The sequence below is a fragment of a genome, unplaced genomic scaffold (assembly GCF_019419815.1).
Source record: "Pyrus x bretschneideri cultivar Hongxiangsu unplaced genomic scaffold, Pyrus_bretschneideri_v1 Contig38, whole genome shotgun sequence".
Classification (NCBI taxonomy): domain Eukaryota; kingdom Viridiplantae; phylum Streptophyta; class Magnoliopsida; order Rosales; family Rosaceae; genus Pyrus; species Pyrus x bretschneideri.
Window position 1 is genome coordinate 3,960,918 of NW_025999701.1, and position 14,912 is coordinate 3,975,829.

The 14,912-nt window shown below is 36.5% G+C and overlaps 3 protein-coding genes across 4 annotated transcripts; 2 read left to right on the top strand and 1 right to left on the bottom strand.

The window, feature by feature from the left end:
• The first annotated feature begins 1,733 nt into the window (after positions 1-1,733).
• LOC103928154 lies at positions 1,734-5,547 on the top strand. Its single transcript, XM_048564195.1, has 6 exons — positions 1,734-2,197; positions 2,998-3,109; positions 3,209-3,380; positions 3,507-3,697; positions 4,863-4,991; positions 5,243-5,547. Exons 1-5 carry the CDS (start codon positions 1,788-1,790, stop codon positions 4,983-4,985), a joined length of 1,008 nt encoding a protein of 335 aa, XP_048420152.1. The 5' UTR covers positions 1,734-1,787; the 3' UTR covers positions 4,986-4,991; positions 5,243-5,547.
• A 149-nt stretch (positions 5,548-5,696) lies between these two features.
• LOC103928136 (putative lipid-transfer protein DIR1) lies at positions 5,697-6,555 on the top strand. The gene is made up of 2 exons (XM_009337153.3): positions 5,697-6,288; positions 6,382-6,555. Exons 1-2 carry the CDS (start codon positions 5,988-5,990, stop codon positions 6,387-6,389), a joined length of 309 nt encoding a protein of 102 aa, XP_009335428.2. The 5' UTR covers positions 5,697-5,987; the 3' UTR covers positions 6,390-6,555.
• Positions 6,514-10,704, bottom strand: LOC103931599 (sodium/hydrogen exchanger 4). Of its 2 annotated transcripts, XR_007250820.1 has the most exons (15): positions 10,377-10,704; positions 9,630-9,748; positions 9,417-9,514; positions 9,210-9,269; positions 9,033-9,079; positions 8,746-8,940; positions 8,590-8,636; positions 8,418-8,484; positions 8,116-8,216; positions 7,867-7,968; positions 7,608-7,752; positions 7,479-7,541; positions 7,290-7,373; positions 6,756-7,121; positions 6,514-6,643 (listed from the first exon to the last, which is right to left on the bottom strand). XR_007250820.1 is itself a non-coding variant. In XM_048564194.1 (14 exons), the coding sequence occupies exons 1-14, from the start codon at positions 10,536-10,538 to the stop codon at positions 6,840-6,842; spliced, it is 1,572 nt and encodes a 523-aa protein (XP_048420151.1). In that variant the 5' UTR covers positions 10,539-10,704; the 3' UTR covers positions 6,659-6,839. The 2 variants fall into 2 exon arrangements, 1 of the variants encoding a protein (XP_048420151.1); XM_048564194.1 differs by lacking the exon at positions 6,514-6,643 and having other exon boundaries at positions 6,659-7,121.
• Between the last annotated feature and the right edge of the window lie 4,208 nt (positions 10,705-14,912).

Here is a 14,912-nt window from a genome sequence, read left to right on the forward strand (position 1 = left end):
TTTACGACGTCATCATTGAACGGTTGAATAAACAAATTTTTTAACCGATGTATTAAATGGAAATGAAATAATAGTAAATGTATGAGATTAAAGTATTTTAAAAATACTGTATGAGGTTGCAATTGCGACCCAAGAGTATAAAATGTAATTTACTTTAAAATAAAATAAAATTTCAATAAGGTGGATGTTTTCTTTATGTTCTTTAATAATTAATCTTGAGAATTGTTATTGACACTTTAAAAATCTCATTTTATACTCCAAACCTTCTATATTTGGAAAGAAAAAAAATACACTTATGAGGAATGTAAAATGAGATTTTTGGAGTACCAATAACATTCCCTTAATCTTTTCCTTATTAGATTTCAAAGTATAAATGCTGTTGCGATGTGTGTCGCTCAAATTTGGTAAATTTTTTGAAAAAAAAAAAAAAAGATCTGGTTCCGTAAGGTCCAAGGTATTAGGGTTCTTATGATTTATTCACTTATCCATTTTTTTTTTGGGTATGTCAATGAGTATTCATCGTTAATGCTTTTTATTTTTTTTTTATTTTTTATTTTTTATTTTATTTAAATATTTTGGACGGAACAAAGCTTGGTTACAGATTCATCCCTTTAATTAAGTAGCGGCCACCGAACAGTCGACCACCGCATCATTCCCATACTCTTCTTTCTGTTTTTTTTTTCCTTCCTAAAAATGGCACTATGCTATAAACTTATATTAAATAATATTTTAGAGAAACAGGAGAGGGAAGGCAAAGAGACGGAAGAAGGGGCTCAATCTCTAGCTTTATTGATTTCTCCGTGGCTTTGTACATTATTTATGTTAAATAGACGGGCTTCACTTGTCCTTCAAGTAATACAAATTATATAAGAAAATAATCTTCTAGATTCTATAAGATTCTTACTTTTAGTTCTAGTTGTCATGACAAAGAGCTTGGTAAGGTTATAGTCCACAACTCAAGCCTTTAGGGATATTGAATTACGCATGGATCAAATGTGAGCCTCGCCAATTTAATGAGAGCATTCATGTCTTTTTTTGTAAAAGTCCACGTGTCAATTCCAGAAGTTTTTGATTAATTTTTAGCTTCACAAAGAATTTCTGAATTGCATTATTTTTATCCTAAGTGGAGGTATGTATAGAATTTACAAGAAAACTATTTACAAATAATTACAAAAAAAAAAAAAAGAAACTAATTACAGTAGGACTATAAACAAAAAACCTTACTAACTCACAACACAAAAGTCATAATCAAAACCATTCATTCATTTTATAATTTGTAAAGATCATTGCTAAAAAAATTCTACAATTTAAAGACCGTTTACATATGAGTCAAAACTAGATAATTACATTAGGATATCAAATAACATCCTCATTACGAATCATCAATTTGTTTATATGAATAACTGATGATCTCCAAAATGAAGGAGAAAGAACAAGTCAAATGATGAAGTGTGTACATGACATTGTCATCATCAATAGAGAAAATGAGCCAAAAAGTGTCTATTATCCGTAACAACAACGACATATAAAAAAGAAAAGTAACTCCCACAGACCTTAACTTTTCACACTTATTATTTTTACTTTTAGACAGTAAAATTAGGAGCAAGTGATAGGAGTGTCGACGTGGAAAAGAAACACGTCAAACAGGTCACCACCTGATTCACCCGACTTCCGGGAGGGCAGTTGGGTCATTTGAAATCCATAACCCAAGAGAGAGAAAGAGATAAGCTCTGAACAGCACTCGGCAGAGAGAGAAAGAGAGAAAGAGAGAAGGAGAGAGAATCAGAATGGTGACAGAACAAGAGATATCGCAAGCGTTACAAGCCCTAATCCACGACTCCACTTCCAACCCTAACACCACCACCCCGACCTTGACCACCTTAAACGACGTCGTCCAGCAGCTCCAGTCCCGCCTTGGCGTCGATCTCTCCCACAAGACCGACTTCATTCGGGCTCAGATCCACTACCTCTTCCGATCCCACCCACCCACTACCCATCCCCAACCCCAACCTCAACAAATTCCTCACCCTCAGCACCCTAAAGACCATTTTGCCCTTCACCAACCCCCTAATTACCATCACCCTGCCCCCTCCGCCTTCCAGACCTTCTCCTCCCAGCCCCCGCCTCCACTCCTGAAGCCGGAGCCCGCCTCCGCTGCTCCTCCGCCCGTTTCCGGTTCTAACACGCCCAAGGAGAGGTTAGTTTCCGCTTTTGTTTGTTTTTTTTTTTTTTTTGGGTAATTTCTGTTTGGTTTCCGAGAAAATTGAGGGAGGGGAAAGTGGAATAATGTTATAGAGGCTTGGCACGTTGTATTGTGTTTGGTTAATTTGCTATGTTTCAGTTTGCTTAGCGTGAAATTGGCATTTTCTCGGACACTTTTGTGTTTACGTACACTTAGGGTTTAAGGAAATTGGAAATTGCACATTCACATTTAGTTTCCTAGGTTTAATTCCTTAGTATTTTCTTGCCGGCTGTTTGGTTTCCAATAAAATTTGAGCAACAAATTGCGAAAATATTGTAGGCTGAAGTCTTAAGCTTTATGCCATTTGGGAAATGAAATTTAAGCAATGGCAAGAAAATGGATAGTATGCTTTGGAGGAGTATAAGCTTTATGCTGTTTGGGGCATGGGAAATAGTGAAACTAAAAACTTGAAAATTGCGCAGAGAAAAGTATGCCGTTTTCAATTGCTCCCTATGCCCGGCATTGGTATTTAGGCTTACTGTAGAATGCCGTTTTCAATTCTACCCGTACGGCTCTAGATGTTTTTTGGTCTCGTATAATATGTTTTGCGTCAGTCGTATATTGTATGTAAGATGCATTTGTTTGCAGAGGCTGTTTGGTCTCTCATGCATCAAGTTTTATTTATTTAAGTCTTGGTTTGGAAGTAATTAACAGGGAAAGCTGCTGACATGATGTAGTTGTTCTAGTAAGTTGGTGCATAATGGTTGTTTGATGTTTGGGTTTATGTTTCTGTGCATTTTATCATTTATTTGCAGCCCTAAGCCTAAAGCTAAGAGAAAAGGTGGCCCGGGAGGTCTAAACAAACTTTGTGGTGTTTCACCTGAGCTTCAGGCCATTGTTGGCCACCCAACTCTCCCAAGGACTGAGGTTCAGACTCATCCATTTGTGCTATTTGTTAAAGTTCATTTGTTATCTGCCAGGAGGTTTTTTATTTTATTCTCTTTTATATTTTAATTTTGAGTACAGATTGTTAAACAACTGTGGGCTTACATAAGGAAGAACAATCTCCAAGATCCCGGTAACAAGAGGAGAATTATTTGCAATGATGAGCTGCGAGTGGTTTTTGAGACAGACTGCACTGACATGTTTAAGATGAACAAGTTGCTTGCTAAACATATTATTCCACTCGAACCATCAAGTATGTATTTCATATAACAGTTCCCTCTATCCGGGTGTATGGGGGGTCACACTATTTCTGCGTGTTTTGTGTCATGGGTATAAAATATAATACATGCCTAAGGATTTTATGTTTTGGTGCTCTCAGAACCAGTAGTTCCCAGGAAGCCCAAGGTGCCCAAGAATGCTGTGGAGTCTGCAACGAAAAGTACAGAACCGAGTCCTTCCCTGATAATATCTGAAGCACTCGCAAATTTTTTTGGTGTTGGTGTAAGGGAGATGATCCAATCAGAGGTTGTAACGCGTATCTGGGAGTACATAAAGGTCCACCATCTGGAGGTAAGTGACTCCCCATTCTCAAAATAAATAGAAAATTATAAATTTATTTGGATTCAGTGACTGTTATATTGAAGTTTTCTGGAGTCTTTGTATCTGAATAGTTTGCATTGGTCATGCTCCAGCTGGGTGTCTTTGTCTATTTACTTTTTTAAGAAAAATTTGCTTGAGGTGTATGTAAATACAAATGAGTTTGAATTTTTTAGTTGATGTAAGAATTGTTTTTAAGTATTTTTAGCATATGGAATTATTTCTTGGGTGGTGTTTTAATCGATATGAACTTTTGGGTGGTGTTTTAATCTTAATAGTTCATATTGGTGATCCTCCAGTTGGCTTTTGCCTTGTATATTTACTTTTGTTATTTTTCTTGAGGTCGAAATAAATCAGCGTGGTCTGAATAACTGAATCTCTGTTGCATTGCTGACCTTTGGTAGTATAGTGTGTTTAGTCTAGTTTGTCACACCATTAGTAGTTGTTTACTATGGTCTCTTTGAGCATCGCTTGTTCGAGTAGTGCCAATTTGTATATCGTATGTGGGATTTCTCTTTTGTTTACTCTATATGAAGCATGATGATTAGTGGTCGGGATGTTTTCTGCGTTTCTCAAATGTTTACTTAATAGTCTGTCTAAGATTATTTAAGGTCCATTTGATAACCAATTTGTTATTTGTTTAGTACAGGAATAGTATGTGGGAGAAAAAGGAAGAAGGGAGAAGGAAGGATGGTGGAAAAAAGTTTTTAAAATGTGTATGGGTTGATACACATAATGAAAACTAAAAACCAAAAGCTGAAGACAATTTTAAGTTGTTTTCACTTTCAAGTTTTTGTTTAGTGTGATCTCCTTCATTTCTTCCTCCACCCTCCCACCACCTCCCTTTTTCCATTCCGAATATCTCCCATATACTTTCCACCTCTCTCTAGCACAAAAAATGAAAACGATAAACTACAAAAAGAAATGGTTATCAAACAGGCCCTAAGATACTTTTAGAACGCAATTACAAAATTGAAAAACAAAACAATTTGCACCTACACTTAATGGCATGAAGGTTGTGCAAGCATCTAATTTTTCTGTGCTAACCAGAAAATTTTTGCTGGTCCGTTCTCCACTAATTCATTGAGACTTGATAAGGTCAGAAATCAATTATATTAACGTTTAAACACATATCCAGGATCCTCAAAATCAAATGGCTATACATTGTGATGCAAAGCTTCAAGAGATCTTTGGTTGTGAAACCATCAATGCATTGGAAATACCAGATATTTTGGAACGTCATCACATATTCAGGAGATGATAATAGGTTTGTAGTCCATAATCCCTTTTTCGCTTTTTCTTTTTTACAAGTAGGTTCGTGGATGTTAAATTTATCACTCTTCTGTTTTGTTGTTGTAATTGTTCCTTATTTATCTCTTAATTGTACTACCCGCTTTAGTTCTTAGTAGATTCATTTTGACCGTTCATCCACATCATTGCTTCCATTCTTCTTTCCTTTTAATTAGGTATTAAATCTCGGTCCATAAGTTTTGATGCAATGTTGGTCATTGGTTGCAGTTGGAGGTCACAGGTGCGATAAAATTTGCGCCAAACCTTGTTAAAAGGTGATGCATCTCCTTGTACTTTGAACGGTTATGTAGCATATGTTTATTTTTAGGTAATGTTTGTAAGTAGAGTAATGGCACGGCAGGTCTTATTTTGCCGATGGCGCCATGGTTCGTCTGACTTGGCCAGGTAGGTTTAGAGTGAGCAGCTTCTGGAGTTTCTAACACCTGTAAAATAGCAGACACTAGAAAAAACAGAACCAAATGTAATCATGTTTTTTAACTCATTTCAGTTTACTAATGTATTTATTTAGTCGATGTCGGAGTTTACCTTCACTGTTTTACCTATGTTTAACAATGTATTCTTCCAGAACTTATCTCCGTTGTTTTTACCGTTGCCGGGGAAAATAAAAGTAACAGACTTTTCTGTGTAAAACAATGTCTTTGTCATGTATGTGCAGAAATTCCCGTGACGGACTCAATAAAACAAGATTTTGCAGTCGTTGTGGAAGACAATATTATTACTTAAGAATATGTTATAGTTTGTCTAATGTATTACTTGAGAATCTGCAATTCTTTATTAATAGTTCGGCGTCCCGTGACTTGGTTCCTGCCAACTTGTTCACATGACAATCCCGAAATTTGACACAAAATTATAAACATCCCTCATCCCTCCGCTATAAATCTGCTTCAAATTACAAGAACAAAATGTGCTCCTTTGAGAGAGTGAGAGAGAGAGAGAGAGAGAGAGAGAGAGAATGGCAAGGACTAGCAGCGTGGCGTCGTGGGCGCCAGTGATTTTGTTGCTTGCACTTGTTGCCGGATCTACGGCGGTTTCCATATGCAACATTGAATCCGACCAACTGAAGGAGTGTCGCCCGGCAGTAACCGGCAAATCACCAAAACCACCAACCAAGAGATGTTGCAGTGTTGTCCGCCAAGCCAACTTACCCTGCCTCTGCAACTTCAAGTCCGTCCTCCCTTCGATTGGGATCGACCCTGCGCTGGCTATGGCGTTGCCTAAGAAGTGTGGCCTGAAAACGCCCCGAGAATGCCATGGTAAGATGCCTAAGCTTCCTCAGTGATCAATATTTGTCGATTTTTGTTGAATTACATTGATTTCTAACTGTTACTTTCTTGGGTTCACTGCAGTTGTTTGAAGCACATGAGGCTCCGATGGTTTCATTTGATTGAAATATTTACCATGTTTTCAACGTATATTTCGGGAACATTTACCTGCTTTATTATCCAGTCACTTACCTCTGCGATTTTCTCTGTTGGAACCTTATGCATTATGCAATGAAAAAAGTTTGGTTACTACCTCAATATACACATAGCGTTACGTTATTCCACGAATTTATTCCGCAGCCTCGACGATTAATTCCGCCCTGTAACTAAAGTAAACATTGAATCCCTGCCGCAACAAAAGTAACATTGAACCCCTCAAACTCATATTCCCCAAATAATGCTGATGTTTTGCTTATACCATTCTACAAAATAAGCATCCTCAAAGTTAATGTACCTACTTGTAGCAACCGCGCACGGCTGTGTTTCGTGATTGTGTGCTTTGATTGTAAGGCTCTGACGAACTTAAACCAAAGGCTTTCATTTTAACATGCGGAGTGATTGCGAATTGGTCCTCCGAACATTGGTCTCATATAGGCATCATCGAACCTCCTCCAGTAAGAGTGTACGGTGTGTACTGGACTTTCCATCAACATGGATAAATTGTCCTTTGCACGACTGATATTTGTGGAAGCCGATTCTTCAAAGGAGAGCAAAGGCAGATTCAGGTCATCCGATATGTCCTTTGACTCTTTACGCTGAATGTTGCTAGTTGCAGCGTGCGGAAGCAAATAAGTTATAAGCGGCTTCGTCAGAAAGCCAAACACCTAATGTCAAAAAGCAAAATGAAGACATCATGAAACATTTTGAGGTGCAGATTTCATACGTACTGACATTTAGCTATAACTTTCTGATAAAAACAAACAAGATTCTCGACAACTTGAAGGTTGTTTAAATTGTAACAGAAATCATAAAAAGAACAATGCCTTACATACCAGCGTACTGAAGAGGACGACAATTATGGTGTTAGTAATCATCGTGGCATTGATGGGATCCAATGTGACACCAGAATATGTGAACTTCACGAGTGAAAAGCAGTCCGAGTGATCACACGAGTACGGTTATTCACATGACAGATATTACCAATTACTTGAACTAAAAAGAACATGCACGTGCACTCGCACCTGTTTAAAAGCCAGAGCAATAGAGACTGCTCCTCTCATCAACCCGGCCCACCATATGATTACCTGCATCAATATCAAGTTTGAATCCTTTCCTAAACGAGTAAAAAGATTAACAGCATAGGTACTAACCTGGTTCTTGAATGAAATTGACGATGATCTCTCAGCCCGTCTATTCATGTAATTGGAGACTGCTGACAGAGGGAATACAAACGCAGCACGTCCAATCAATATTAACATGAGTATCGTACTATAGATGCCCAACGAAGACCCTAAACTGCAAGAATTACAAGTTCAAGGAAAACAAGAAAAGGTACCCAAAGTTGGATGATCCAATGCATACAGAATTTAGTAAATCAATAACTTCATCAAAATTCAGGAGGAAGAGTACCTTAATTCAGTTAACTTCCACTTCTCGATGTCAAGAGCATCCATCCCCACATAAAGAAATATGAATGTTTCTGCTATAAATGACATCATTGCAAATACATGCCTAAAAATTGGAAGGCAGAGCAGTCAGATGAAATAGCTGGGAAATTATGGGAACCTTTGTAGCATTTCAATTTTATCAGATGGTCCCCGAAAGGATGTTATGGGCACTTTTTGAATTGAATATGAATTGTCCATACACGATACATGCCTGGTTGTGATTCTTGAACTTTCAGTGATGTTATGCCATGCGTAGTGTGACATGAGAATCCCACAGAAGAAAACAGTGAGAATTCCACTCAGGTCGAACAGCTGTATGTCAATCGTCAATCAAAATAAGAGAGGTTTTCAGCTACACAGTGAGATAACAAACAAGCTTCCAAGTTCATTTCTCCAGAATATATAATAACACATAAGAGAAGAATCCCACACGTGCGAATGAATTATTGAGCTTGGAATACATAATGAAACATAAGTTCAAAGAAATGTGAAGTGTTATGTACACTTTTTTACCTCAGCCACCATGTAAGACAGATAAGCCATTAGAACCACTAAGGAAATCTCGCGGATGCTTGAATGCCTGTAAGAGAGAATAAAATAAGACTTGTATAGGTACCATCTGAGATTCCCTACAACATCTATCTGAACTGTCCTAGCCCTGAGGGATTGTAAATATGCTACTAACCTTCCGAAGCATAAGGTTTTAAGGGCATATGCTGCCACAAGTCCAAACTGAAAATAAAACACGAAACCAATTTGAGGCCACAGATAAGTGAGCGGAGTATTCTGAATAATCTTTAGTGATATTATATTGCCATAATCGGTCACATGGTAAACTTACTGCAATTCCGAGAGCAGTGCTTGTAAAGAATAAGTATAGAAAATCTCCAATGACACGAAGTCCAGTCGTGCCATTAAGCTTACTAACATCAATCTTTTGAATTGCATTGAACAGGACAACTGATGTTGCATCATTTACCACTCCTTCCCCAAAGACTAGGCTGTACAGTAAAGGAGTTTCGTCTTGATGAAGAATCTACATAAGGTGGATATAATATCTCAGCAAATCCAAATACAGGAGCGGGTCACCCAAATGAAATGAAAGAGAACATCTAAAACATGACAAACCTGCAGCGTACACACTGTATCAGTTGACGAAAAAATTGTCCCAACAGCTGTTTCAAGCCAAAAGATTGATGTAAAACAAAAGTTGTCTACACGATTATACTGTTATATAGCATAAAAGTGTCAGTTCATATGATACAAATAGCTAATTGTTTCATCGAAAGGATTCTCGGTTCTAACCGAGATAGTCTCGCACATTCAGGTCACCAAACCCCAACTTCGGGAACAGCCACCGGGCTCCTAATCAAAAGTAACATGCAGAAACGTTCAGTTCTACAGAAATCCATAGTAGCTAGCACAATGCAAAATCAAACGTTGGACATTAAGTTAACGAATCGAAATAAAACTAGTATAAAATATATGAAAAAGAACAGATTAAAGTGTTACCAACTGTTATGATGAATACTGAAATGAAAACACCAATCACCCCAAACATCATGATGGTTAAGAAGTTCTGAAAAAACATTTTCTTCTTGACCTGGAATCTGCATTGGTATTAAATTAACTAGGTAAGCGAATTTGTCGCTAAAAGTTTCTATGAATCCGGCAAGCAAATTAATTAAAACTGGAATATTATAATCAATACGAAAGCTGAATTACCCAGCATTGAATATAATTGGTGGGAGGAGATATATAAAGAACAACTCTTCATTAAATCGTAGGATGTGAGAACTCTTTCCTTTGCTCACAAGCAAGATTATTGTTCCAGTTATGCATCCCTGTTTGAAAAAAAAAAAAAAAAAAAAAAAAAGGAAAAACACACATTAGACAATGGACATGCTTAGGCAGGCACCGAAACTATCAATCTTTCCAAATGCAAATTAAATATCCCCAATATACTTCTCAGCAGCTGGTCTATCTGAATTAGGCATTTCAAATTCATTAGCTCATTTTTTTACCTACATATATGAAAACTTAATTTTGTAGTAGACTAGGTGAAAAACAAAAAAATAAGGGTACTCATTAAGCTTGTTATATATGAAGGTCGTAGCCAATTGTTAGTACACCCATTTTGGTGAACATTAACAACGCACATTTTCTCAATTTGGTACATGTGCAAAAGTAACTCTTACTAAAACAACAATATATATATATATATATATATATATGTAGACCTGTACACATATCTCTCGAACTGTGATTTCTTGGTCTAGCGGAGGCATCCGCACACATGATGTAGTATTTAGTGTAAACTATAAATTGATGATATGGCTAAATAACATAGGGGAAAACAACGAAAATGGAGGTTAATTAGAGTATAGATTAACCTAAATATTCTAACCATTGAAAACCAACACACACGCAAATGAAATTGAAGAAAATGGGGTTAATTAAGTAAGTAAATACGATGATAATGGCGGTGATGGATTCGTTAACCCATCGATTTTCTTCGAACAAGTGGCCGACGACTAAGCAAAGGCAGAGAACCGCCACAAAGAGTGAGACTGGTATCACCTGCGCATGCCCCCGGGCCAAGTTCTTTGCAAACTCAGACGCTCCTGTCTCCATTTCTCAGCCTTCAACTAAAAATTAACCAGCTAGCTGTAGTACATCTGCATCCCCAACTAACTGACGTCGTGAGTATATATGACAACTGCAGAACTGTTAAAAACAGAGATGCTTTCCTGTGAGATAAACTGATCACTGTCTGTATTCTGTATTGTCTGAGAGAGAGAGAGAGAGAGAGAGATGAGCCGATGAGGTTTGTTGTTTTGCCTGGTAAACGCAGTTTTGTTGAGTGTTCGCAGTTAAGGTTGACACGTGGGGGAAAATTTGCATGTGAGTGACACGTGGAGGTAGCCCATTACATTAGTCTGGGGACTTGGATATGGTCAAATTATCATGCATGGAGATTCTGATGAGTTGAGAGAATCATATGTCACGTCATATCCCATACAAATCAGTGATCACTGTCACTGTAAACTGCAGAGGATGTCAAGTTTTCCGCTGGTTCATCGTTCATACTAGTGCAGCGGTGAATATATGTAGGTCTTTATTTAAGCCTGGATATTTTTTTGTCCAATTTGCTCGATTCCCCAATTTTTTGTTGTTTTCCTTTCCTTATGGTGCATTGTTGCTTAATAATTGGGACTGTCTAATTTTTAGACATTTTCATATAATTAGTTTGACAAAAAAAATAGAAATTGTTCAATATCTTCGATTAATGGTATTAAAATTTTAATATTTAAAGGAGAAATATGGTTCTTTTTTATTAGGATAAATGTTAGATGTTAAATTAGGTTGTTCATTGTGAAATGACAGGTCATAGGTTCGAATCTCGTGGATGGTGAATTCGATATCAAATTGAGTTGCCCATTGTATGGCTTAGCCAAACTTCTCATCCCCTTAATATAAATTATATCGATATACCAAAAGAACTGTTAGGTCACTAAATCGATAGAGACCAATAAAGGTCAAATCATCTTACCAACATTTTACCAAATGAGAAAAAAAAAAAACTAAAAAAATTAGAATAAAAATGATAAACTGAGAAGGGTGCTAGCATTTCGAGTCCAAATTTTTTGCATCCAAATACCCATGTGGCCCCTCTGTAGCCCCTCTAAATCTGTGACATGTTTCCACCCACTTACTAATCCTAACTCTATTATTTTTTTCTCTTATCCTTAAATTTCTGTTATCTACTATATTTTTGGAAAAAGAAATTGCAAAAGGCATACAACTTTTGGGCTCTTCCAAATATCCCTCTGTCGCACGACTCTCCTTCTTCCCCGCTATGGTTTCCAAAGTTCTCCGTTCCCAAGTCCAAGCATTGAATTATGGAGCCAAATATCCATATGCATAGAGTATACCACAACATTAGCGAAGAAGCTACTGTAAGTTATTATTATTATTTTTTTTAAATATTTTATTTGAAAAATGGACATGTGAAGAGGTTGAGATAGATAAGCCAGTGAAGATGGCTGTTTTTTTTCATTGTTGACCTTTCCCCAAATTTTGGTCTTTCATTCCATTTCGATTATGGTCTCAGAAGCATCACAATTAATTGTGCACAATCTTTCTTTTTACTTGCAGAATATGGACATCACAAAGAACTTTATGGAGTATCAAACTAAAGCACATCATAACCTGGATTTCGAAGGTGATATTTCCCTAAATAATTTTGTTGAAGGTGAGTGTGCATAGTGACAAAAAGTTAGAAGATATAACGGATAGTGAAAAGATTGTTGTGATTCATTCCAAAATACAAAAAGAATTCATTCCAACAGTTAGCTTGGAGTTTGAAACAGAAGTTCTAGCATATAATTTTTACAAGACTTATGCATATCATGTTGGCTTCGGCATTAGAAGAAGTAATGCACATAGAAGGGAAGACGACACGTTCAAAGACAGCCTTTTTGTTTGCTCTGCTTAAGGTTACCGTGGACTTGATAAACGTTATGCTAATGTTCAACATCATCATCTTGAGATTAGATTTGGGTGCCAAGCAAAGCTGCAAATAAATTCTCTCATACCTGGTAAGTATCATGTGGTTGACTTTGCTACCGAGCATACACATAGGACAACAAGTCCATCTAACACATATTTTTTTTAGAGCTCACGGGAGCATTAGTGTTGCTCAAAAAACCTTAGCTGATATAGCTGATAGTTCGGGAATTCCTCCAAAAGCAACCATTGGTTTTTTGAGTATACAAGTTAGTGGCCATGAAAATCATGGGTTTATTCCTAAGGGTTGAAGATAGGGGATACTGGCAGAGTGTTGGAATATTTGCAACAAATGCAATTGAATGATCCCAATTTTTTTTTTTATGCAATACAAGTGGATGAAGATGATCTGATAACTAACATTTTTTGGACGGATGCAAAAATGATGGTTTGATTATGATTATTTTGATGCTGTGGTATGTTTTGATACAATCTATAGGAAAAATAAAGAAGGAAGACTTTTGCTATGTTTGTTGGTGTGAATAATCATAAGCAAATAGTTATATTTGGTGTTGCATTATTGTATGTTGAGTTGCCTCAATTTTGATGTGGTTGTTTGATACTTTTGTCAAGGTTATGTTTGGAAATAGACCACAAACCATTCTTATAGACAAAGATGCTATAATGGCTAAAGTGTTACTTGAAACATGGCTAGAGACATATCAGCGATTATGCATTTGGCATATATATCAAAATGCTACGAAGCACCTTAGTAGTGTTTTTGAAGAGTTTAAGGATTTTTCCAAAGATTTTAGCCATTGCATACATGATTATGAGGAGGAAGAAGAGTTTATAAATGCTTGGAGTGACATGCTTGAAAAATATAATCTCAAAAGTGATGATTGGTTACGTGGAATGGTTCATATAAAAGAGAAATGGGCTTTGGTTTATGGACGACATCATATTTGTGCTGATATCACCACCACCTAACGTAGCGAAAACATGAATAGTTCTGTAAAGAGGTATGCCAATTACAAACATAATTTGTGGCATCTTTTTAATCATTTTCAGAGACCAGTTGAGGATCACCGTTATGAAGAATTAAAGGCCGACTTTGAAGCAAGTCAAAGTTCTTTAGCGTTGTCATTTCTGATTGAAATCTTGAAGCATGCAACTAGCGTTTACACACTAAAAGTGTAATGTATTTCATTCTATTTTAGAATGAGCTATGTAAAGCTCATGATTGTGTGGGCGAGTGGTACAGTGAGCAAATATGGACTTCCTCCTTATGGAAGACATGTATACCATATTGTCACATATGACTCAATCAACAACACCATATCTTGTAGTTGTAAGAAGTTCTAGTTTGTCAGAATGTTGTGTGCTTATGACTCAATACATTATGAACAGATGGACAAGAAACGTTAAGGATAAAAATGCGAAATCTACTTGCATGACTATAAGTGAAAGTGACCCAAAGTTAGAAGTAGTAAGGCGCTATAGAGAGTTATGCAGTTGAATATTCAACTAGCAACAAGGGCAACATAATCTCAACAAGCATATGAAATTGCTATAAGGGAACTTACAAACACATTGGCAGATATTGATGCATCCTTCAATGAAAACAAAATTCAAAAAGCACCTCAAGTCCTCTACCTAGCTGTTAATAATGTGCCTCCGCTTGAAAAAAGTATTTATGTTGATGGCGATCATAACACTAGAGTAAAAGGAATTAAAACTAAAGAAAGATCAATTAGGGAATCTAGTAGGCCAAAAAGTGCTTTGGAAAAGGCCACAAAAAAAGAAAAGTGCTAGAAAAAAGGCATTGCATATATTAAGTGCTCCAGCCACACAAAGTGTTATGGCTTCCACCCTCCCAATCCAACATGTATGCTTTATCTTTAATTAATTGACATGATTTCATAAGGATGCATTAAAATTAGTTACTTATTTGTATTAATTAACTACCATGAACAGACTGCTTGTAATTTAACCATGGGTGTGCCAATCCAAACTATGAATCAGTTACCTACAAACTTTGTTAAGGTATTCCTAAAGTTTCATTATCAGTTTTTAACTTGTGTTTGCTTATCATTTCTTTTTCTTCTTAATTTTATTGAGCCATTTTTTATTTTCTTTGTCCAACCCATGCACTGCATAGCTTCATGGTGGTAATAATTTAAACACAAGTTTTCCAGTCCATGAGCAAAATGTAATGCCTCCACATATGCAATTTAGACAACCATTTCAATTTGCTCAGGTATTATCACTTTAAAGTGTATTTAGTAATTCACCTTATCATTATTTTAAGTATGTTACTTGTTGCACATATTTTTATTTTTGTTGTTTGCCTACATATCTACGCCAACAAAACCACATGGGAGGCTATTACCGATGGCAGTTATCGGCAATGTTCCTCAAACATGACTACCTTATCACAAGTAATATAGTTAATCTAAAAACTTAAACTACTTTTATTTTGAGTAATTTGTACATAAA